The following is a 26,245-nucleotide window of genomic DNA, read 5'->3' on the forward strand; positions in this document are numbered from 1 at the left end:
AGTCATCTAAGCTTGTGGCCATCACCACAATTTGTAGCAGTGAATTCTGTAAGTTTAGTTTGTGTTGTATGGAGAATTTGTTTCTCTTGCTAAATAACTGGGTGTCAATAAATCTTGCTGACCTGTTCCAAATCACCCAGAGACTTATGAAGGCCTGCCCGCCCCTGCCCTACTGGTAGGGGTGAGAGTTGAATCAGTGATTTCCTGGTTCACAGTTCAGTCATTAGGGCAGAACTGGGAGTTAGACGAAACTAGGGCAACACCTGCTTCCTCCTACTGAAACCACTTCCCCTTCTTGCTTCTGAGGGCCCAGAAAGTGTGCATACGAAGGAACATTCATGCTGAAGCTATGCAATTGTATGTCTGTTCAGTGCCCGCATGGGAGACTGCCTGTGCCATGATTGTAGGTGGCATATACATAAGCCTGTTCTAATCATACTGTGATTTAGTAGCGTAGCCATAGGGGGTGCAAAGCACTAAGTTTTGCAGGCATCTGAATGTGCCATGCAGTTGTCCCCCCCAGAGCCATTCCAGGTGGTGGGAGCAAAACAGAGGTGAACGCAGGATGGAGCGCATGGGCAGTCAGGGCAAATGCCTCTGTTTTGCTCCCACTACCCAGAATGGCTCTAAAGGAGAGGGGCTGCTTGCACGGCACATTCAGGTGCCTGTAAAACTTAGTGCTTTGCATCCCTCACTGCTGAGATTCCCCACTCCACTGCGTAACAATCAATGAAACTCATTTTGAAAAGTTATTTATTTTTATCTAATGAGTTAATACCCCACCATTCCCAGACATTAGATATTTCAAACATTTATTTCTTGCTTCTCTTAGTACAGGTGTGCACTGCTTAACAACGGTTTGCTTAATGACAGACCGCATATATGACAGTGGTCAAAGCACGATAAAGATGGTCTTAATGAGGCAATTGCATCTCCCGTAACTTGCAGCAGAGGGTCTGTTTACACAACAGAGAGGCTCTTAATGCAGAGAAGAGGCAATCAATCTCCAGTAGCCTGGACAGCTAGCTAGTGTCTTGCAGGGAGTGTCTTTTACACTACAAAGGCAATAGATTGGACTGAATGCTCACTTTATGACCTAATCGCATAACAACGGAGTTTGGAGCATGTATCCCCATCAGCCAGGTGAAGCACACCTGTACTTCAGAAAAGACCGCCAATGGATGAGCAGTGGAAGGAGCTTCTGTGTTAGCACTCAGCTGTTAAGGAATTCTGTATGTACAGAATATATATTCTCGTATGTAACTGATAGTTAAGAAAGTGGTTAAAAATCTACCAAGCATTGCTGCAGCAGCAGCAAAACCTCACTTCATTGCAGTGGAGCTGATTGCACAATGCTTTGAATTTGTGACATCTGCTAAACATCTGTGTGGTTGACAACACCCATGTAACGTCATGCTCTGTGATGCTGTGTTGGCAAAGCCATGATTTTGCTCCATCTCTCAGTATTTACTTGTGGAGGCAGATCATTTTAGGGCCGAATCATAACTAGATACAATTTTTAAAATGTAGGACCACGACCCAAATAAAGGCTACCAGATGAGCCTAAAACCTATTGAAATCTATAGGGCTTAACTGCATGTTGAAGTTGGGTGAAATCTTTTGTATACCGTGTAGGGCATACACAGTTGTAGGGCACAACTGGTTCTCCCTTTCTCTTTCAGGGTGATAATTGTGATGGTAGATGCAGGTTCTCATGTGCTCACATCCTGATCAAGCAGCATCAGACTGGCCTGCCTCTTTTCAAATGGTCCCAATAGCAGAATTGCACCTATTGTATTCCCAGGTATTCCATATACCGTGCAGGTAGCGCAGGACAAATGTGCTTTCAAGGACTTTCAAATCGGCCCTTGTCCACAGTAAGGAGTTACTGCAGCCAAGGCTTATCTCAGCTTGACTTTTACCTAGATCCCTTAAATCCTTGTAGGTCAGCTTAGTGAGGCTGGGGATCGGGCTGAGTGCCTTCAGTGTTTTTTTCCAACAATGAGGAATTGGAGCAAATCTGTAAAGCAAATGTGGGTCAGGCAGCTTTTTAAAAAAAAAATCTGGCTTGACAAAGGGAAAGAAAATCTCCTGGTCCCCTCCCCACCTCCTCAACCAAGGATTTGCCTGGCAATTGCCTGGGGTTGCTTTCTCTGAGAACTCTATATCTACATCAGTGTTTTTCACTAGGAGTTCATGTCTTCCTCCCTGCCCTTATTTAACTTACTTTTCCCCCCCTGCAAACATAAATCAAAGCCAACTTATTTTCCACAAATGCTCTTAAGATCTTTTCTGATAAGTGTGGGTGCATAGGGTGGAGGGGGGAGCCACCATATTTTTACTGTTATGACTGTACTTACGTTATCCTTCATTCATATCCCTCATGTGTTTGCAACACATGTAAATGAATAGATCAATAAAACATGTAAAATACATTGGGAAGGGAGAAATGTAGCATTTCTGCTGCTTAATAGGGTTGCTAAGTCAGACACATTCAAAACCTATTTCTGAGTGGAGCCTGCTGATGTTTCACGATCGCCAACCCTTGAAAAATTAGTTGCCTGGGCAGAGGCCAGCAGTAAAGGAATAAGACCCATTGGCAACCCCAGAATGGTCTGAGCCTTTGCCACTTGTTTGAAAGAAAAAGAAAAAAGGTAGAGAAACAGGGCCTTTCTTTAAGCAACATGGCAACCCCAGCTGTTCACCATTTTGCATTTTGATTATATTGCTGTGTTTTGATCTGTTGTGAGCTGTCATATGCCTTGTATTGGATCACAAAGATGGGATAGACATGTTTCAAGAAATAACCTGCTGCTTACTACAAATGTGCTTATTGAAGTCATGTTAGTTACTGTCACGTTTTAGCTTCTACCTGCTTTTCATTCATTCATTCATTCATTAAAATAATTACTTATTGTTTTAGAATACTGTTAATTTTTTTTAAAAGCAGCAGTCTTTAGGTTTTGACTATATATGTTCATCAACAGGATTTTTATCATTTTTCCATCTTTACTTTTTTTAACTTCTGCCATTGCTTTTCCATTGAATGGCGATGCGCTATAGGGGTGTTTCTCAAACTGTCCGTCAGGACCCACTAGATGGTCACAAGTCCATTTCAGGCAGGTCCCCATTCATTTCAATGTGCATTTTATTTCTAATATATGCAGCTTTATACATTCATTCATATATAATTTATACATTATACACACACACACACATATCCAGCACAGGATAGTGGCCATAAGCAGCTTAGCCAGAGATAACGGGAAACATTTCCCCTTACCTTTGTGTAAGGGCTGCTGGCCCCAATGAGTCTCCTTGGACTTGCACCACCTCTGGAGGTGGCACAAGTCCAAGGAGAGTGGAGTGGCTTGAAGCCGCTCAATTCTCCCCTGAAACGAGGGTAGGGATCTGGCATAACTGCCCCACCTCCATTTCCCTGCCCACCTGCCCCCAGAGCCGCCCACTACCCGCCTAGGAACGCCTCCCTTCCTCCTCCTCCCCGCCTCCCCCATGCCTACCTTTCATCCTTGTGTCAGATCTTCTGAGCAGACACAAGGCATTGGGAGGAAGCTAGCACGGAGGCTTCCCTCAGTCTCAGCAGGCCGGCTCTTCTTGGAGTGCCAGGAAGCACAAATGTGACTTACAGCAAGTTTGTGACCCTCCCAGGCTGGCTCAAGGGATTGTTAGGATTAATCAAAACCAGTTAGGATTGCGACCTCATGCTCCCATGGTATGTGAATGCATTTAGGAAAATGTTACAGATTAAACTTTTAACAGGTAACTATGTATAAGTTTTTAACAATGATAGTCAATGGGGCTTCCCCCCAAGTGTGTAGGGCTGCAGACTTTGAGATGTTTGGGAACTTTTTTTAACAGATCCGCAACTGCTTGGAAGGTTAGGAGGTTCTTTATTTTAAATAAATTTTTTAACTCATACTTCTTGTAAAATTTTAATTTACTTAGGCTGCAATCCTAACCACACTTTCCTGAGAGTAAGCCCCATTGAACAAAATAGGACTTACTTCTGAGTAGACCTGGTTAGGATTGTGCCCTTACTTAATTTTAATTAATTTACATTTAATTGGATAGAATTGAGCTGTCAATTTGATTTGATTTTGCCATATTAAAAGTTTTCCTGCTTGATGATGTCACTTATGTCCATGACATCACTCCCAGATTAATGACATCACTTCCAGTGGGTTCTGACAGAGTGTCATTCTTGTACTTATTGAAAACTTTTAATTCACTTAGGGCTGAATCCTATCCAACTTTTTGGCACTGGTGCAACCGCAGTGCAGCCCCATGATAAGGGAACAAATGTTCCCATACCATGAGACCTCTGATAGTGTGCCCCCACCACAGGATGCAGTGCGTGCCCCTTTGGCAGAGCTGCCCCAGCAATGGAAAATTGGATAGGCTTGGGTCCTTAATGATTTGATTTGTTCATATGGGGGGGTGTTAAAAATTTCCTGCTTGATGATGTCACTCCTGGTCATGACATCACTCCCAGATCAATGACCTCACTGCTGGTGGGTCCTGATGGCGTGTAATTCTTATTGTAAACTTTTAATTTAGGTATTTATTTTATTTATTTAGATATTTATTTATTATAAAAACTTCCTGCTTGATGATGTCACTCCCGGTCATCACTCACTTGCAGGTGAGTGACATCACACCCGGTGGGTCCCGGCGGAGGGTCGTTCCAAAAAGTGGGTCCTGGTGCTTAAAAGCATGAGCCGCCCTGCAGTGCAGCGAGTGTCTTCCTGGAAGCTGCTCTGCAGGGAGGGGTGTGGCAAAGAGCCCCAAGGAGTCTCCTGGGACCTCCCCTATGGGGCGCTGCACAGGCAGGCTGCCCAAGGACTGAGCGCAGGGGGGAGGGGCTGGGCCGACGAAGAAGCACGAGCGCTTCCGAAGTCCGGCTTCCGAAGGGGTCTCAGCACGCATGCGCGGTCGCACTTCCTTGTTTTCCTCACGTGACGGGAGCGCGAGCTCCGACTCCTTCTCCCCAGCCAGTTGCGGGGGGGGGGCGGGAGGAGGCGGCGAGCGGGCGCGTGTCGCTCACGCACGAGTCAACTGTCAGTGGGAGAGCCGAGGGAGGGAGCGGGTGCGCGCGCGCCTGCGCACTCGCGCGCCCTTGGAGGGAGGCGGAGGCGGCGGCCGCAGGAGCCCTTGCGGGCACGCGCCCTGCCTGAGCTGAGGCGTGCGCGCGCCAAGCCAGGCTGGAAGGAAGGCAGGCGGGCGGGCAGGACGGCAGGCGGAGGGACTGCTGCGGGCGCTGCTTCTCCCGCGGGAACGCCGCTGCCCTTCTTCTCCCGCGGCTGCTGCGCCGCAGCCTCCTCGGCCCGCCCTCCCCCCACTCCGGCCTGGGAGCGCCGTTGAGGGGGGGGCCGCCTGCGCAAGTTAGTAGTCCTGTGAGGGGCGGGGCCCCCAGCTTCGTGGAGGGGGGCGGGGGGGCAGAGGGGAGGGGGCCCCCTCCCCTTCTTCTCTGGGGGGGATCTGGGGGGCACTGGGAATGGACAGGCAGGATCTGAGGCAGCCCCCCTACTTGTCCATGGGGGGTAAGCCTTCCATTGGGGGTAACTTAGGGGGTTGAACCAGCAGAGATGAGCAGCCACATCCTATGCATGTCTACTCTGAAGTAAGTCCCCTTGTAGGCAGTGGGGCTTACTCCCAGGTCAGTGTGGAGAGGATGGCAGCCCTGGAGCCCAGTGACATGCTTACTCCCAGGAAAGTGTGGCTAGGATGGCAGCCTCACTGCCCAATGCTGTGTATGTCTACTCTGAAGTAAGTCCTATTATAGTCAATAGAGCTTACTCCTAGGTAAGTGTGGAGAGGATGGCAGCCCTAGAGTCCAATGACATGCTCTTACTCCCAGGAAAGTGTGGCTAGGATGGCAGCCTTAGGCTTCCCTCCCTCCCCATGTTCTTTTTCCTAATCTGGAGAGATCTGGACCCTAATCCTAGGCACGTCTGCTCAGAAGTAAGCCCCATTATAGTCTATGGTGCTTGCTCCCATGTAAGTGTGGATAGGCTTGTAGCCCTAGTCAGAAATTTGCATTCCAGGGAAGGGGGTGGGGGGATGGAAAAAAACAGGAGATTCTGCAGTACCAAGAGGGAAGGATCTGAGGTAAGGGACATTTTTTAAAGGGGGGGTTATGACCAAAGTAACTGAAGGTTATCCCATTTTGTGCATTAGTTTTGCATGTTAGTCCCCTTCTTTTGATGGTCTTTTCAGATGTCTGGAGCTGCTGCATCCTTCCTGGTCCCCTCCCTCAAGCCACTAGTATTTAGGATGATTTGAGAGTGACAGCCCAATCCTATGCAAGTCTACTTGGAATCAAGCCCTATTGTACTCAGTGGGGCTTAATTCCAGGAAGGTGTGTATGGGATTGGGCCCTGAATCAGCTGGAGATAGCCTGTTTCTCTTGCCTGGTATTGGTTCTGTAAGGGGCAGCCATGGAAGAATGTGCTCTCTAAGTTAGAAAGGAGATCTAGGAACAGCAAGGACTGGGTTTGTGAGAAAGGTGTCCCCCCCCTCCCTTTTTCTTTTTGGTTGCCATCTCCAAGGAGAAATGATTTTGATCAGTATGGCACTGAGAACCCCTTGCCCTGGAAGGAAGCCTAGATGTGATGGGAACTAAGGCTGCCTTCCTATCCACACTTTCTTGGGAGAAAGCCCTAGACTATAACAAGACTTACTTCTGAGTAGAGGTGCATAGGATTGGGCTCTTATCTCCACTGGACTGGTTATGTCCCTCCTACCATCCTGGGATCTGTGATCTGAAGGGCATCTCCATTCTCCTCTGTGCCCAACAGGATGCTAGTGCGGTCAAGAGACAAACTGGATGCAGAAAGAAAATTACGTATTCTGCTGGCACACTCTCTCTGTTAATGCTTATGGATACCCTTTCTTGTGTTTAATGCTCCATCTCTTCTTTTTCTCTTGCCCCTTTGCTGTGATCCTCATGTGCAGGATCATGCCGGACCAGATCACTGTGTCGGAGTTTATTGCTGAAACCACAGAGGATTATAACTCCCCGACCACATCTAGCTTTACCACTCGGCTACAGAACTGCAGGAATACAGTCACGTTGCTTGAAGAGGTAAATAAACACTTGTCATTTCTGCTTGCTATGTGTGCGCGCGCAAAACTGTCTGGCATCCATACTGCCCTGGCTTTTTCGCAACTGTCGTGGCCATGCTCTTGGATTAAAACTGTATACAGTGCTCATGCCTCTGTCTACAAGGGTTGGGGTGTTGAGAAAGCTTGGATGTTCTATTTTCTATGTCCTGTTTTCTGTGGTGATAGTAGTGTCAACAGCAGCAGGACTGTTTGATAATATACAAAGCAAATGGCTATATAGAATGAATGAAGCTTGACATGTGTTTGGCAAAGGTGATACAATAGAGAGTTGAATGGCAAGGACAAGCTGTAAAGGAGATCTTTACAAATGGGCAATTGTGGTGAAGGTACATGAAATGATGTAGGATGTCATGAAAGAAAATGCAAGTTAATACATTTGCACTGGCTATTTGATGGAGCACTGAACTGGTCACCCTAGGTTATTTCTTCCTTTTAGCAGCTGCGTGTCATTTTCATTTTCAGCCTAGGTCAGGACATGCTTATATAGTTCTTGCATTTGCAAGACATACATTATGTGGAATGAACTGTTCCTTAAGAAACAAAAGTGTTTAATTTTGTGTTTATTGCAAATAAAAGCAAGGTTACAAGAGGGATAACTAGAAGGTTAAAACAAAGCATTTGATGTCCTTATATTGTAGTGCACATGTTGTGCCAATCTAGTCTCTTAAATGGCTGCGTCTTTAGTGTTGTGTTCTATAGTCTCCAGATGATCAGCATTTTTGTTTTCTTTTTCAAAGGCCTTCTGCTAATTATAATAGGTGGAATATGTTTGCTGAAGTCCTGTGGTATGGTAGAAGAGAGTTTTATTTTATGCACCATGAATTTGTACTGATGACACTCTTGCTTTGGGGAATATAAACATCGCATTGTAAAAGATTACCTGTAATTACCTCCTTTTAAAAACATGTTAACAGCGTTGGTGCTACTAAGTAATTAGGTAATAGGGCTGGAAAAATAAGACCAGTTATGCGTGAACATCTTGTTTGTTTTTTTAATTGGTATTGGTAAATTGGTTCAGATTTGCAGTCTCCACGGGTGAGTAGTGATTGCCCTGCAAAAGCACCGTAATGTGTAAATTTCCTGAGTGGTGAGTGGAACATGTAGTGAGCCAAGCACAGCTATCTGATGTTCACATGTGCACTGAGACTGCATGCATCAACTTCCCCTTGTTTGTAGAGTTATTGCTGCTTTTAAAGAAGGGAATTGGAAGGACGTGTACAACCTGACTGGGCAATGCCCAGTCTTCATGCTATTTGCAGGCTTTAGACTTTCTTTTGCTGAGATGATTACCAGCACTTCTAGGAAAAAGGTGGGCAGAGTTGTGCTTGCAACCTTCCAAGGAGGCAATCACTTCTGCTACCTCACCTCTGTGGACCAACCCTGAGGTGCAAATAGAGAGTCAATCTTTGCATCATAGGAAGATGAATACAAGGACTGATCTCCTTTGCCACCTCTCTTGGTTTCAGGGTTCAAATGAGGCGGCAGCAGGAAATTTGACAACTCAGTTCTGTGCTAGGGAACAATTTTAATGTAGTTTTCATACAGTCTCCAAACAGGCTGTTTCTCTACTGTAGTATGTGTTGTGTCCTATTTGCAGTTTGGAGGGATTACTATACCTTGTGTCCGTGTTCCTTCTCAGTAATGGATGTTGGTGAGGAAAAAAGGAGAGAAGAAAAGATGCTTCTGTAAGGAGGAGACAGAAGGATGGAAGGCTTGTCAGTGCCTTGATAGAGGCCTCAGAATCTCTGTGAGTGGAAGGGATTAGCCTGCACCCAAATCTTCCTCCTCTGTATCTGGTTTTTCTGGCCTTCTTCCTCTAAGTCTAGGAGGTTCTCTAAAGCTCTTAGCTTCTCTCCAACCTCAGCATGGGCCAGTAAAGAGCCTTCAAATGTCCCACATGTATCTGTACAGGCATCCATTCCTGCCTGTGCTTCCTGGGGACCCAGATCAAGTATATCTATGACCAAGACAATGGAGGTGCTATCCAGTGCTCCCACATGTGGTTCAAGGGATTCCTTGGTGGGTACTACTGGCCATCCATTCCCCTGGTGGTGGCAGGATGTCCCAAATGGGCTGCTCTGAATCATGTGACCTTTCTTCTTAAGGCAATTCTATAAAGTAACTTTGAAATATTAGTACTGGAGCTTCTGAAAATAATATATTTTGGTAACAAAGTTTTTTAATAGGCAGTCTGTATTTGCAGTGGTCTTTGGTTCTTGTGTATTGTGTCATAGAAATCAGTAATATGTTGAAATGCTTGTATTTTGCCTTAATTTTTCTAAGGCTTTTCAGCTGAGATGAGGAGACATACCATTAAACTGTATTAGTGTGTTTTACAAAAATATTTTATATTTTACAATCCTAAACACATTTATGGGGAAGTAGATTCTGTTGAAACAAGCTGGACTGGCAACCATGCTTGTATTCAAAAGTTGGGGAACTTCCAAAACATTTAGAGGAATACAGAATGTGTTAAATCTGCAGGAAAATGCTGCAAAAGAAGGTGTTCAAGAATTCTGTTAAGCCTCAGTAGGAACCACACCAACAGGGATAAACCTGTTTTGTTTAGCGCCCTCCCAAAAGCACTTTAATCTACTTCTTTTTCTCAATTAGTTATTGAATCATAAACTGTAACAAAATATAATTTTGATGCTTCCCCCCCTTTTCTTTCTCTGACAAGGCTTCAAGAGAGAATTTGCCATTTTCATGACATAACTAAAGAAATGAATTCTTAAGGGGAAAAAGAGGTGATGAAACTTACTGGCTTTATTGATTATGGTTTCCTTCTCTTTTTCCAAACAGCAAGCCAAGCCAGATTGCTGATTTACTCAATTTTTATACTGACTTTCTTATGATTTTATTGTTAAGTACTGCCTCTCACTTTGCTGGAGGAAAGAGAATCTTTGGGATGGCTTTTAAAAGGCTACATTCAGTGAAAAAAACTGGAGCAGATATTTGTTCTGAATGATTGCTGAGTTCCACCCCCCATGGCAACTTTTTAGAAGAGAGTTTATTAGTGAAGCACTTGCATTATTTAGATAGGGGAAACCTCAGAGTTGAGAGGAATTGAGTGCTCTTATACAGCAAACTGAAATAGTACTTAAGAAAATTAGTGTACCATGTTAGTTCAATCTTTTTAGTGTCAACCCAATGTGCGGCGGCAGTAAAGAAGGCAAATTCTATGCTTGGGATCATTAGAAAAGGTATTGAGAACAAAACGGCTAATATTATAATGCCATTGTACAAATTGATGGTAAGCCCACACCTGGATTATTGTATCCAGTTCTGGTCGCCACATCTCAAAAAGGATATAGTGGAAATGGAAAAGGTGCAAAAGAGGGCAACTAAGATGATTGTTGGGCTGGGGCACCTTCCTTATGAGGAAAGGCTACAGTGTTTGGGCCTCTTCAGCCTAGAAAAGAAACGCCTGAGGGGGGACATGATTGAGACATACAAAATTATGCATGGGAAGGATAAAGTGGATACTCTTTACACTCTCACATAACACCAGAACCAGGGGACATCCACTAAAATTGAGTGTTGGGAGGGTCAGGACAGACAAGAGAAAATATTTCTTTTCTCAGTGTGTACTCAGTCTGTGGAACTCCTTGCCGCAGGATATGGTGACGGCATCTGGCCTGGAAGCCTTTAAAAGAGGATTGGACAAGTTTCTGGAGGAAAAATCCGTTATGGGTTACAAGCCATGATGTGTATGTGCAACCTCCTGATTTTAGAAATGGGCTATGTCAGAACACCAAGGCAAGGAAGGGCACCAGGATGCAGGTCTCTTGTTATCTGGTGTGCTCCCTGGGGCATTTGGTGGGCCGCTGTGAGATACAGGAAGCTGGACTAGATGGGCCTATGGCCTGATCCAATGGGGCTGTTATGTTCTTATGTTCCATTTCATAGCTGACCTAAGCTTTTGACATGGTTTTTGATCTTCTTGTTAGATATAATAAGTCACATACTTTCTCCCTATCTCTGCAAACTGTGAATTGCACTTCATGCATCTGATAAAATGTGCTATAGTCCAGTGCTTCTGAAACTAGACAGCGGACAGGTGCCAGTCCATGGCATATCTTCTGCGTGACTGCTGGTTTCTTGGTTAGGAGCTGTGAAGGCTTTCAGGACCTGGATGCATGCTGAGCCTTGTGAGAGTATGAGATAGCAGGGGAGAGTAAGTGAGAGCTGATTATTTCTTTATTTTACCAGTACCTGTTGCATTGGTCAAAAAGTGCTGTCTGCCACAGCAGATACTTTGAGAAGCACTACTCTATTTCACAAATGCAGGAGCTGAAACAAATGGGTTTTTCTTTAAGGTGCTACAAGACTATTTTATGTTTTTGCCTCATGGGTGCCATGCTAACTATTTTCTTCCAGAGGAATAAGAAAATTAATCTATATTTCATAAATAGCCCACTCATATGTTCTGTTTTAGAGCTCTATTAAAGAATGCATTTTTACAGCCCAGTTCAAAATACAGTTGTAAGTGCTTTTAATTGCAAATAAATAGGGCCTTATTTGAACAAAATGAATTTGAAGCGGAGAAAAAACTGCTTCAAAATGTTGCCTTTAATTAGAAAATATACCTTTGGCTACTGTGAATGACAGACAACAAGAAGAAAATAATACTATAAATTATCTTTCAAGTTGTTTGTCATACATTTGACAGCACTTCCCAAGTATATTTCATGGTTTTCTATTTATAGTTAATTATTTTCTGTTTTGCTTCTGTGGTTTTTCACTTGCCAACTGAAAACGGAGACTTGAAGGAGGGAAGAATCAAGAGATTGCTAAACTGCACATGCATGCCTGCAGTTGTATTGGCATTTGAGTTCTTTGGCATTAATCATGCACTACATTCTATATTCTAAACCAGGGGTGTCCAAACGTTTTGGCAGGAGGGCCACATCATCTCTCTGACACTGTCGGGGACCGGGGAAAAAAGAGTTAATTTACATTTCAAATGTGAATAAATTTACGTAAATGAATATTAGAAGTGAAACTTATATGAATGAATGAAGGTTCTGCAATAGCTCAAGGCCAGCTTTTCCTTTGCTGCCACTGTTGCATCATAGACTTGAAAAAGCAAGCAGTGGAAGGAGGCCTTGTCCCACAGCTCATGCAAGAGGTTGAACAGTTGACTATCATGCTGAGAGCAGTTGCGTCAGGCCAGCATGGGCTTCAGAAAGTCTCTGGAAGGCCAGAGGCTCACTGGAGACTGGGGGCTCCCTGCAGGCTGGATTGGGAGTCCTCGAGGGCCACAAGTGGCCCCAGGGCCGGGTTTTGGGCACCCCTGTTCTAAACCATTGCTTCCTTACCTTCTAGTGACTGCAGACCACTGCATCTTCACTTGGATCTGTTGTGGGCTACTGAGCGCCCATCTGCAGGAGGATATGATGCATGTGCAATGATGTCATGGCACCATTGCCAATGGCTGCTGTATTGCCCTGATTTTGGGTCATTTGGAGTTAAGGAAGGGTCCACGCTAGTGCTGGCAATGCCAGGAGCACATGGTACTCCTTTCACCTGCCGACCACCAGGCGCAGCCGACTCACAGACCACCTCCCATGCTCCTGCAGACCATCTGTGGTCTGTAGACCACAGGTTGGGAAGCGCTGTTCTCAACAGTATCTTTTGTAAACTCCTTGCTCCGTTTTTGTAATTATTGAATGAGTAAGTTTAAGCAGATGATCAGAGTGTTGAATTTCATTGCAGTGAATCACATAATTATTTAATATTAGATGACAGTGAGTCAACACAGCTTAATGTTACAGCAGAGGTTCCCAAACTTTGCAGCAGTGTGATCCACCTCATCCTCTGTTGTAGGCTGTGACATTCCTGGTGGTGCTAGAGGCCGCTTCTGGCCTTCAGTCCACTCTACAGGCCTCTGCAGGCCTCAGAATGGCTTGCAGATGCCTCTAGAAGCCACTTCCAGTTTTTTGGAAGCAAAACAGAATGTCTTCAGAAAACCGGAAGTAGCTTCTGGACCATTCTGAGACATGCAGAGGCCTGTACAGCGGTATCACCAGGCTGGAAGAGGCCTCTGGTAAGTAATGCGGCTTCTAGAATGGCTCCTATTTAGAGCCAAACCAGTGCAAGGGAGGGCGGGAGGGCTCAGGTCGTGACCTACCATGCTTGGGGCTTGTGACCCACCAGTGGTTCATGACCAACACTTTGAAAATCACTGTGCTCAAGTGTTGTGTTTTTCACAAATTAATCCTATGGATAATTAAGTGTTTGTTTTTGCATCAATACTAGTCGTGACAGTTTCAGTGTGTTTGTAGGTGTTGGATCTGTACAACAGATAAAGATTTGGGCACATACGAGATCAGGGTATTATGGCCCACTCTAGAGAAAGCACCATGCATAGTTACTGGCACTGTTTCTGAATATTGCTTAAAGAGAGGTGCGGTGAATTTAAAGAATCCTGCCCCGGTTAAATGCTTATATACCTTTTGAATGAAGTAATAAGATTTCTAGAAAAAATTTCTCGGGTATAAAAATCGCCATTGCTAGTGAATAGCAAAACTGTGTAAGTGACATGTCTGGGGAAAAACCTAAATTGTGAAAGATGTTTATGGACAGGTTTCTTGTCCCTTAATTGAATCAATGGAATGGTGTAGGGGCATTGATATGTCAGGTACGATGAGGGATGGCAAAGTCAGACTGTTATTGAATACCGAGCAGTTTCTGAAATATTAAGAAGTAGAACCTCAGTGCTATATGTCACTAAAAATGGATAAGTGAAAATGACATCCTACTAATAAGTCAGTGCAGTTTGGATAATATAAAAATTGAAATTATATGATGTTCTGAAGAACAAACCAAAGCATGCAGTGGTGGTGGATGAGAGTATGGGTGCATTGATAAGACTTCTATGTATTGATTTTTGTGATCATACTAACCTGGCTGAGGTTTGCTTCAAATTGTGTCTTTTCAAAGGGTCTCATTTGCACTTGTCTCACTTGCACATATTACACAGTCCAACACACACTTTGCTCTCTTAAACGTTACACCAATTCCTGGGTATATTTGGGGTGCCGATTCCAAAAATGTTCCGTCAGCTTCTTGTTGGACCAGACTTTCCAGACTCTTTGTGAGTCTGGAAAACGTGGTAGCTGCATTACCAATGCGCTTGTTTAGCTCGGTATCGAGAGAAAGAGTGTTGGAGATCGTTGAGCCAAGGTACACAAAGTCATGGACAACCTCCAGTTCATGCGCAGAGATTGTAATGCAGGGAGGAACATACCAAGATCCAGGTCTACAGAGCTTGCGTCCTGAGTACACTTCTGTACTGCAGCGAGTCATGGACTCTTCGCTCACAACAGGAGAGGAAACTGAATGCTTTCCACATGCGCTGCCTCCAACGCATCCTCGGCATCACCTGGCAGGACAAAGTTCCAAACAACACAGTCCTGGAACGAGCTGGAATCCCTAGCATGTATGCACTGCTGAAACAGAGATGCCTGCGTTGGCTCGGTCATGTTGTGAGAATGGATGATGGGCGGATCCCAAAGGATCTCCTCTATGGAGAACTTGTGCAAGGAAAGCACCCTACAGGTAGACCACAGCTGTGACACAAGGACATCTGCAAGAGGGATCTGAAGGCCTTAGAGATGGACCTCAACAGGTGGGAAACCCTGGCCTCTGAGCGGCCCGCTTGGAGGCAGGCTGTGCAGCATGGCCTTTCCCAGTTTGAAGAGACACTTGGCCAACAGTCTGAGGCACAGAGGCAAAGAAGGAAGGCCCATAGCCAGGGAGACAGACCAGGGACAGACTGCACTTGCTCCCAGTGTGGAAGGGATTGTCACTCCCGAATCTGCCTTTTCAGCCCACTAGACACTATTCCAGAACCACCATTCAGAGCGCGATACCAGAGTCTTTTGAGACTGAAGGTTGCCAACAACAAATTCCAAAAATGGCATCCGTTTTGCCCTATCACGTCTAGTTTTGGAGATATAGCATAGCCTCTTTAGTGAATGGTTCAAGCAGCTTCCTCATGAGGAAGCCATGATGTAGGATTCCTCATGAGGAAGCTGCTTGAACCATTCACTAAAGAGGCTAAGCTATGTCTCCAAAACTAGACGTGATAGGGCAAAACGGATGCCATTTTTGGAATCGGCACCCCAAAGTCATATCAAACCACCATAAAGTTTGGGAAAAACTTTTCTGACCCTCAATTTTGTAGCCTGTGTTATCGCTACCTATAGTAGCTGCACAGTTATAGCTTGCAATTCTATGGTATCCCATTGTGTTTGGATGATTTCACAAATTGAAATACTACACAATTTTGAATATACCTTTTATACTTGATTTTGCAGCACGTTGGTTATGTGAATCAAATCTATTCCTTCAAATCAAAGGAGAAATTGAATTTGTCTGCTGTAAAGGAAGGACCACTATTATAAAATTACTACTTGAATATATGGCAAATGGCATGAGCAATCCAGTCCTATTGGGCTGTCCTGCTGGCAGAATGGGAGCTACCAGTGTTAACTGCCTTACGATAGCTTTAAAAATCCACTCCAACAGCACATGGAGGTGTGCTGATGGAAAGGCCAGTTCTTATGGAAAGGCCAGAAACTTCCTGCATGTGCCGGTGGATCCCCTTAGATGCACCGAGGCAGGTAAGATGTCTAGTGAAGTGGGGCATAATAGGGTGGATCATATTTGGAAAGGGATGAGTTCAGCAGCAATGGCTATCTCAGAATCCTTATCTTTCCCCTTCCTGAACTTGATGCCATGGCACAGGTCTACATGGTCCTATCCCAGTGAATTTGTTGCAGGTCTCAGTAGATCATGAGTAGTTTCACTCAACTACCACCAGTCAACATAGCATCTGTTTGTAGAGGCCTTGCTCCAGCCAAGACCCCCACCCAGTTGTCTGTTTTTTCCCCAGGAAGTCCTGATGTCCCAGCACTCAGTTGGCCCCACTTTCACTGGAGCCAGAGGTGCATCCCCACTTCCCTAGTTCTCACCCGCATAAACTATACTTCTCCTTTCTTCTCTAACAGCCAGGGGATGCAAACAGAGAGGAGACTGGAACAGCACTGGTGGTGTTGAGGCTTATCTGGGAGCACAACTTCCATAGCCCCTGGAGAAAGTTGATTATCATCCTGGCACACTCCAGGACTAAGAGTCGAGGGCAAAGAGCCTGTTGGCTCTTACCCTTCTGCTTGTGGCACAGGCTGATTCTTCTGGCCAAGGCAGAACTGATATACTTTTGAGGGTAGAGGCAGAACAGCAAACTCATTCTACTGCTGTCTCTAAGCTTGCCAGTCCCAGCTGTGTCCACTCTACAATCTCTCCTCTTTCCCCATTCCTCTCTCTGGCCAAGCTAGAGCTGCAGTTCCTACGAGAGGAAGGCAGAACTGCAATCAAAACTCCTGAATTTCCTGATTATAGCTTATTATTCTAAAACCACAAAGTTCTTTTTCTGGGAATCTGATGTGAAAGTTTTTTTCTTTATGTCTTTACATATACATGAAAAAGTTTGTGACTTGAACAGAACACATCTTTCCCCACTCCCCAACCTAATATTTCCATCTGGTTGAATACTGAAAGGGTGATTTGATGGATTAGGAAAATAAAGCAACATGGTCTAGATGAATTGTGTTCTAGGCCTTATGCCTTTTAGTATGTTCCCAATAGCCACTGCCTGTGGTCAATATTAAAAGAAAAACCTTAACAAATTAGAGTATGTATGATCTGAACAGCCGGCTACTATAGGGGAGAAAAAAGCCTTTGCTTCAGAACTGCAGTTGAATGTAACTGAGACAGCATTCCTCCCCTCTGTAAGGAGGGTGATTCATAATCAGGGCAACAAATAGTTGCAGGAGCAGAATGCTAAGTCATGCTGTAGTTTTAATTAAGTTCCAGAGGCTGGTTGGGTTTGCATTTTTTCATGCTGAAATTCATTGCCACACGCTAAGTAATTCGTTTCACTTCTGATTTAATTGAAGTACACACTTCAAATGACTTTCTTGAGAAGAACTACTGTTTCTATCCACACTGTGCAGCAGGGATTTTACTCTCATCTTAAGTCTAGTTTTTTGTACTGTTTTTAAAAAAGCGTTTCCCTAAGAAACATTGTATAGTTTGTGGTTCAGAAATGTACAACTTCTACAGATCTTTTATTTTTCATTGACCTTGTTCTGTGTAAACTCCGTTCATTACACCCCATTCTTGTTGAGTTTTCCTTTCCTTGCGTCAGCTATATATTTACAGCGTAAGCTGATGCCACTTGGGAGTAAGATGGATACAGCACAGATTGGGCTGCCCAATGCAGGTTAAGAGGTGTCTGGAGGTCTCCTTGGGGTAAAAGGATATTTTACCCCAAGTAACTCCCCAGCCAGCTCTATGGGGCTACTCGGATATCCACCAGCTATTTAGCTGGCAGAAGTCCAAACAACCTGATGTAATGCCAGCTGGGCCAGGAGGTGGTTTAGGATACGCCTCCATTGATCCCTCCTTCCTCCTGGGCCTGATCCATCCCCCAATACAAACTCCACCCTGAAACTCCCCATTCTTGTGTCCAAAACTCCCTTCTGCCACCCTCTTCCAGCCCCTGCGCTGCTCATCAGCTTACCTGTCTGCGCCGTCAGGCTGGATGCAGCACTGGAGAGGTGGGGCAGACTGCTACGTGTTGGGTGGTGTTACTTACTTGCTGGGTGTCCTGGAGTGCTTTACAGCACTTTTGTGACACCTTCCACTGCCACAGGGACCCTTGCTCTGGCGGAGTCTGAAGATATGATTGCGCAGCCATTTGTATTGGTGATACTTATTTCTTTGTAAATACATGCAAGACTGTGATGTTAGTCTCCTGTTATTTAAAATTGTTCAGTAATGCCATAGTTAATGCTGATGCATCTCGTTCTAAGGTTCAGCTTTGGTTTCTTATTGTGATTTTTTTGCAAGTGTGTGCATGAAGTTTGCCTTTCATATTCTTAGCTGCTAAGTAACAGTAAAAGTTGGCTTTTTCTTACTTTTGTCCCTTTTCAGAAGTAAACTTTCTATATAACAAACAAGTATCTCTGAGGGTAGTGGGGGTACACTCTTTGCTCTCTCAAATTGTGAAATCTGTGGCATAGTCTGTTGAGTAAAGGAGGAATTGGTAGCAATTCCCAAACTCTGGGAGTTCTGGAAGCACTGTAAGTGCTTGCAGGAGAGGGGCAGAAGCAGTGATGCGATCACCATGATTACGCCACTGCCAAGGACAAAAAGGTTTTTTAAAACTTAGCTTAATTTTTCTAAACTTACCTTCAAACTGCTGAAAATACAGCTTGTGCCTTGTTATCCACTGGAGTACTGTTCTGGAATGCTCAGTGGGTTAAAAAAATTATTGGATAACAAATCAGTGAAAGTATAGCTTTAAAGACCCACTACCAGGTTTCTTGCTTCATACCTATGCATTCTGCGGGGTGACAATGGAGAGGCAAGAAACTTTGTAGTGATTTTTAAAGCTGTCTTTAAAAACAATTTGTTTTTAAAGACAGAAGTTTGCTTCCAGAGAAGTTTGCTTCCAGTGCAGTTTAATAGCATGAAAGTAGGAAATGGGATTTTGGCACTTTTTTTCTTGTTACAAGGCATTTAAAGGTGGACCCCAGAATTGGTGGAGTCAAACCAGTGAATGCCAAATCAGTGAATAATGAGGTACGACCTGTAGTGAAGAATGGCCACTTCTGTTTCATGACAAAAAAGATGTAGCAGGTTTTCACTATTTTCAGAAGTTTGGAGGAGTGGAGAGCCTTGCAGATGGGTTTGCAGGTTCCCTGGATCCTCCACAGGTAGGTTGCCTCCACAACTGCAGCAGGTAAATTTAAAAAAAAAACAAACACTTTTGTCCCCAGCAGTGGCATGATAATGACAATCATGTCACTGCCTTAATCATCGCTCCACTCCTTAAGGAGACAGTGACAGGGCTTCCCTGCCTAGGGCAACACAGTGCCCCAGCCTGATTAGAGATGGAAAGTCAACTGGGGGGGGGGGATATGGGAATGAAATTGTCCCTGAAAGCATTGGTCGACTTATATACTGGTCTATATAGTGAAGAAAGCTTCTAGGAGCAGTTGCTTGGTGAGGTGGGCGTAGGACTGGACTGAGAAGTAGAACACGGGGGTGGGGGAGAAAAGGAGCAATTTTCCTTACCAGTAATTGTTCTGAGGCAGCGGTAGAAAGCAAACCAAAAAATAGTAACCATTTTAACTTCTTCAAACAGGAAGAGAAGTAATTTGTATGTAGTCTGCATGAGGGCTGCTGCTATGGAAGTGCAGCACTGTACCCTTCTCAAAGCCTACAACTCCCATAAGCACATTCGTCTTCTTCCTTGTTTGGAGAAGGATGTAAAACAGCTCCTTTTTTTTACTTTTTGCTGCTGCCTCAGAACAATTCCTAGTAAATTGTTTTGAAAGAATTTCACACACCCCCTAAGTGCACCCCCCTCCGGATTTATCTGAGGGTCATTGATTATTCCGTGATTTTGGGCTTAAAACCTGCCTTCAACCAATCTGTGATATTAACTTATACTTGAGGATCTACGGTATAGGAGTTTTTTTAAAGATGCATTTATAAAATATATGTGTGCACCGCTTAACAACCTTCCGCTAAACGATGGACCTCATATACAACGGTGGTCAAAGCACAACAAAGAGGCTCTTAATGAGGCAGTCAGGTCTCCCATAGCCTGCAGCAGAATGTCTGTTTACACAACAAAGAGGCTCTTAATACAAAGAAGAGACAATCTATCTCCACAAGCCTGTGCAGCCAGCTAGTGTCTGGCAGGGAGTGTCTTACACAACAAAGGCTCTAGATTGGCTGAATGTTCACTTAACAACCTAATCACATAACAGCATGGATCAGTGAACGATGGATCCCCATCGTTAAGTGGTGCACACCTGTATATTTATTTGGTAGAATCAACACCATATCTTAGGTATTGTAGTGTTTTGATGTGGTTCTGGAATGGATACAAGCAAACAAAGTGAAATTTAATCCGGATACGATGGAAGTTCTGGATAACAGTGACCAGTTGATTCTGGATGGAGTTGTGCTTCTCTGAAGTGTCAAGTGTGCAGCTTGAGGTCAGAGTTCCTCCTGGATGACCAGCTACTGAAGTTTTGCTGACTATAACTTTACCAAGGGAATTCTGCAATTTCAGTTATGTACATTTTAGTTTACATCCATATTGGATTACTGCATAATTGTTCAGAAAGCTTCAGTTGGTCTGGAATGCAGTAGCCTCGTTATTATGCAGGAATAGCTGCATGGTGTATATCTTGCCTATTCTGTGCCAGCTACTCTGGCTGTTAATATTTTTCTGAACTTAATACAAAGTACTGGTTTTGGACTTTAAAACTCTTAATAGCTTGGGACCCTTAATGGATGTTCCTTAATGGGTGTTCCCAGGACCACCTACCCCCATAGGAACTTGTCCATTCTTTAATATCAACAGGAGAAACCCTTCTCTCTGGCGTGTTGCTAGCAGAAATTTAGTGAACATTAACTAGAGAGATAGCTTTCTCTTCTATAGCATCCAACCTGTGGAATGCCCTCCCAAGAGGTCTCCTTCTCTGCTAACCTTCAGTAGCAAACTGAAGAACTCCTGTTGAAACAACTTTCTAACTCTCCTGTACAGTGGAGTCACATCTTACGTGGAGGCTAGGTTCTAAAGTTCTAAGGCGAAAATTGTATGTAGTCAAAATTGCTCTTGAGAATTGCACTCAACATGGCGAGATGCTCACAATATGAGAGTCTTGCGGGAACTGAGACCAACTGAGGGAACCACAAATAATAATAATAATAACAACAACAACTAAGTATTTATATACTGCCTTTCTGGTCATCAGATTACTCCTCTGACTTTATTCAAGGCGGTTTACATAGGTAGGCATTTCTAAATCCATCAAGGGGATTTTTACAAACATAGAGGTTCTCTCTTTCAAGAACCAACAGCATTTCAGAATGGATCTTCCTGGTTTGGTCTCACTTCTGGCCTCCAGTTCTCTGAGGCAGGCTGACAAGCAGCTCCATCTCTCACATGGAGAAATTCACATCTCTCACTCACTCTAGATCATATGCTCGTTGAGTGGAATGGTGGGTGGAATCTATTTCTCTGATTGAGCTTTGTTTTAAATTGTAAACATTTCTGGAAGTTCTTTCTTTTCTGTAGTTTTTTTAAATTCCTACCTCACTGTGACATCATGCTGCCCAAGTAGGATTATCCTTGTCCCTTTCTGTACAGTTGCTTTGGGCTGATAAATTTTTGAAATAAATCTTCTGATTCAAGCAGTACTACTTACGTTTTTTAATGTGATGGTTTTATCCTGCAATTCAGTGCAAAGCTGTCATATGAAGAATGTTACTCTATACTAGTGTTTTAATAACAAATTAACCTTTTCTTCATTGCAGTATTCATCATATGAGGAAAATAGCCTTTAGTGTGTCCGTGTGTGTATATACTTGACATTTTTGAAAGCTGTATATTTGGAAAATGAAAATGTATTGATCTTTGAGCATTGAAAAGGTTTTGCCTTGAACAGAGCTTTTTAAAATAGTAAATCTAGAGTTATGACTTTATAGGATTAAGAAACACAGCTTTTCTCTAAATATTATCATAATGATTCTACAGTTCTAACATTGTGAATGTTGACATACATTTAGGGCGCAGTCCTAACCCCTTATATCAGTGCTTTCCAGCGCTGACAAAAGGGCAATACAGCTCTGAGGTAAGGGAATAAATATTCCCTTTCTTTGAGGAGGGCTCTGTGAGTGACACCCAACTGCAAGATGCAGCACACGTCCCATTGGCACCACTATGCCAGTGCTGGAAAACACTGACATAAGGGGTTAGGATTGCTCCTTAATCACATTTTTTGTCTTTGGTTATAACCAAAGTTATAAGGTAATCAATTGTATCCTAAGGCTTCTTGTGCATGGAAGTGGGAGTCCTGTGCTTCTTGGAGCAGAAGCTGGAAAAAGGCTAGGTGGGCTGAGAGCCTGCTTTGTGATTGTAGAAGTGACCACAATTGTGGCTTGGTGAGCAAAGCCCGCGAACACTTGTGGGAAGCTAGTTATAAGTGTGCGAAAATGGTTGCAAACAGATGAAAACTGCATTTTGAGAGAAAATCATAAACCTGCTGTAACTGAGCCATTTAATATTAAATCTTTAAAATTTGACCATCTTAATATAAAGACTCTTGTTCAAGTATTTGATTGTCTGGATTATATGATTAGGATGTTAAAATTTGGCATGGTAGTTATAAATCATTAATAAAAACTATATTGCGACACAGCGTGTGTTTTATGTAGAAGGTGGTAAAACCTCCGGTGTAGCATTCAGTTGAAACATTGATAAACACAGATCAGACAGTGAATTCCACAGGTTGAATCCCCCTGGAATGCCAGGCTACCCTCTTCCTTTAAAGGTTACTGTACATGTAATGTTGTGTAATTTGAAGCTGCTGAAACTTGGTAATGGCATGAGGCTTAAGGATGGGTCCTCAGTAAGTCAGGGAGGCTACAGTTTTAATAGGATGTGCAGAAGGTGAAACTGCAATCACTATCACTATCAGTGACTCCCAGGGACAGTCCTTTAGATGGACTGGTATCAATGTAAGGCAAGTTTACCTTTTTCATGGGTAGTGTTACGTAGCATGTTCAAGGGTTAGTTAACCAAGTAACTTGGTGATATTAGCTGGAGTGTATTTGTCAGCTTGCACCTTTTTTTGACAGAGTTTGTTTCTTTTTGTTTTCGTCATTTGGGCAAGACTTCAATTTTCTGAAGGAAGCTTTTTTGCCTTTCACAACTTCTCTGACTTCACTTGTGAACTGTTCTAACAGCCTCTTGGATCTAGTGGTGACTTTCCTACTTTGTGATATGCTTTCTGGTTGAGATTTTGTTATTCCGGTTTTAAATAACTTCCATGCATTCTGGAGAGATTTGATCTCCTTTACGTTCCCTTTCGGTTGCTTATTTTTTTAAATAAAAATGATTTTTGAATAGTCCCCTCATTTCAGTAGAAATGTTCTCCTTTTATTGTGGCCTGAACACCAATTTGCCTAGTCCAGGGGTCGGCAACTTGCGGCTCCAGAGCCGCATGTGGCTCTTTCAGCTGTCTGCTTCGGCTCCTCCAGGTGAAAGTGGCAAAGAGTGTGACAGGAGGCACCTGTGTTGGGAGTGCAGGCTGCTTCCCTCTGCCCCCTGAGCTCACTGCCCTCCTCTCCCTTCACCCCCACCTGCCCTGCATTGGTTTCCCTTAAGCTCCCTGTTTTTCCCTTCCCCAGCTCTCCAGCAGGCTCAGCCAATCAGCATCCAGCAGGCTCCTGGCTTTTTCTGTTGGAATGGCTCAGGGTCCTTCACTGGCTGACCACCAGCCAATCCTGAGCTGCCCTCCTCCTCAGCCGTTTCGAGTCCTTGCAGCCCGCCTTTCCCTGAACAGGTCCCCACTCAGTGCAAGGAGAGGCTTTTCCTCCACAGCTGAGGAGACATCCTGTGTGTCTACTCAGTAGTAAGCCCCATTACAGCAGATGAAGCTTGCTCCCAGGAAAGGGTGCCTGGGATGGCAGCCTTGGCGCCTGCTCCTACGCGTGTCTACTCAGTTGTAAGCCCCATTACAGAGGATGAAGCTTACTCCCAGGAAAGGGTGCTTGGGATGGCAGCCTTGGCGCCTGCTCCTACGCGTGTCTACTCAGTTGTAAGCCCCACTACAGAGGATGAAGCTTACTCCCAGGAAAGGGTGCCTGGGATGGCAGCCTTGGCGCCTGCTCCTACGCGTGTCTACTCAGTTGTAAGCCCCACTACAGAGGATGAAGCTTACTCCCAGAAAAGGGTGCCTGGGATGGCAGCCTTGAAGCCTGCTCAAGGCCAAGCGCAAGGACGGGTGAGTGGGAGCCCAAGCAGGTCTGTTCCAGAGTAAGCCCCGATGTAGTCCCTGGGCTACTCTCAGGAAGGTGTGGAGGGCTGTATCCTCAGTCATCTCCTGTGCAGGTCTACTCACAAGTAAGCCCCTGCAACAAGTAAGAGGGTTGCAGCCTGAGGGAGGGCAGGCAGGCAGGGCAGAAGCTGGCCTGTGGTTGCCCCTCCCACCTTCCCCCCCTGCCCAGCTCTGGCTTCTTTGGAGTCTGTGTCCTTTTTTCCTTCCAGCAGGGTGCCTCTGGAAGGTGGGGGGGGGGGGAATTCTTTAGTATCCATGTAAGATAAGCAGATGTCATAACCGCCATATGTATTGGAATCCTGGAAGATCTGGTGAGGAGGTAGATGTGGTGTCAGCAGTGGCCCCTTTAAGGGTAAGGCCTGGGCATCCAGCAGACTGTGCTGCACAACTGCAGCCACTTGAAGGCAATAGGGCCCTCAGGGATATAAGGAGTACCTGAGGCAGAAAGGGTTTGTCGGTTTTGAAGGAGCACCTGAGGAAGGGGGTGTGGGTTGGAGAAGGAGTGCAGGTTGGAGAGGAGACTGGCTTGGCTTTGACACTCTGACTGATTTGACTGACTGACTTTGGAATCTGATCTTGGACTGTGACTTGGCTTATTGACTTTGGACTCTGCCCTGGATGCTCTTACTGACTTTGTGACTAATGGACTGCTGGAGACACTGGAGTTTGGTGTGTGGCTGCTGTGCCCAAGACCTGCTGAGGACCCAGGGTCTGCTGTAGTGGTGGGAGGCTGCTGGCAGGAGAGAGGACCTCTGCAGGTTGAACAGGCTAGCTACCCTGGAGGTGGGGTCCAGCAGGACTGCAGGGCAGAACCAGGGTCATTTGTTGGGGGAAAGAAGGGGAGCTAATTTGCTTAAAGTGGTCCTAATTCTCCAGGCAGAGAATGGCCTTGGAATCAGGCAAAACACCATAGAGGACCAGGTGTCTGAAAACACAGGGCAAGAATGTAAGACAAAAACTAAAAGCTTCAAGAGGGGGCTATATTATTAAAATGGGACCTATAAGAGCATAAAGGTGAAAAAAACTATATATGCAGTATTATCTTCATTTTAGATGTCAAAAGGGTTTTGTGGCTCCTGAGGTTTTTTTTCCTCCGGAAAATGGGTCCAAATGACTCTTTGAGTGTTTAAGGTTGCCGACCCCTGGCCTAGTCTGTGTGAGGGTAATTGAAATGATCTGTTACTGCAACACTTTGGGTGCCTCCCTGATTTTTCTTCAAGATAGGTGCACCCTCAGCATTTTAATCAGGACTGTGATTAAACATGTTCCCACTACTACATTATTTGGGTTCTACCCATAATGATTGGAAGAGTCTGTTCTCTTTGTTTTCTAGTTTGTTGGACTCTGTATCCTCTGAGATGTACAAAGCTATACCACTGCCATTATAATCCTCTCAGTCCTTTCTATAGAGTTTGTTTCCTGATAAAATCATAACCCACTGGTTCTCTCCATTCCAACTCACCATTCCGTCCCTAAAACAGGGTTGCGAACCTACTGAGAACCTGTCACTTCCAGGTTTTCCCAGCTACTGCTGACTACATAGAGGTTAAGAAGCCCCTTTCTTATCTCTTTATCGGTGGTGGTTGTGGGGAACCTGGAACTGATGGGCAGCATCACCTATGGCTCTCTGCTGGTTGCCACCCCCTTAAGAGAGGGAGAATTTTTCAAACATTCACCGGTTGCAACTCCCGTTTGGGAAACATTGAACTAGAGAATCAAAATTGTTCAAGTAATGTTTATGCTAAATTGCTGATAAATAGCTGATAAATGCAAAGTGGCCCTCAAGTTTTACATGTTTAAGAAAAAAAAGTCTTGCTAGTATTAAAAATCAAAATTGTCTTCAGATTTTAGAGAAGAATATCTGGTTGGTTATTTCCTTTGTACATGAGTTGTCAACTGTCAGTATAGGTGCACCCCCTTATTCATAGAACCCCCTGTTCCAGAACCCCCCCGTGGATAGCTGAAAGGGCACATGCCCATCTTCAAAGTCCGAGGTCCCCTCTTGTGGAGGCAAGGGAAGCTCCATTTCCCTGCCTCCAGAGGGATTTTTGAGCTAAGCAGAGGCCATGGTCATTTTTAATGCCTTATAAGGCATTATGAGGCCTGGGGAAACCCTAGAGGGCTTTAATGCCTTATAAGACATGAAAAACATCACTTCCGGTTCC

General features: G+C 44.5%; 1 protein-coding gene across 5 annotated transcripts in view; it reads left to right on the forward strand.

Annotated features, from left to right (window-relative positions):
* Positions 1 to 26,245, forward strand: part of ASAP1 (ArfGAP with SH3 domain, ankyrin repeat and PH domain 1) — a 184,042-nt gene that overhangs the window by 48,086 nt on the left and 109,711 nt on the right. For 4 of the 5 annotated variants that reach the window (XM_066623058.1, XM_066623061.1, XM_066623062.1 and 1 more), the window contains exon 3: positions 6,976 to 7,105. In XM_066623058.1, the coding sequence (XP_066479155.1) occupies positions 6,976 to 7,105 (130 nt within the window). Of the gene's footprint in view, positions 1 to 5,174; positions 5,403 to 6,975; positions 7,106 to 26,245 lie in introns of those variants that run through there. The other variant, XM_066623060.1, reaches the window with a different exon arrangement.

This window comes from Tiliqua scincoides, chromosome 4 (assembly GCF_035046505.1).
Source record: "Tiliqua scincoides isolate rTilSci1 chromosome 4, rTilSci1.hap2, whole genome shotgun sequence".
Taxonomy (NCBI): Eukaryota; Metazoa; Chordata; class Lepidosauria; order Squamata; family Scincidae; genus Tiliqua; species Tiliqua scincoides.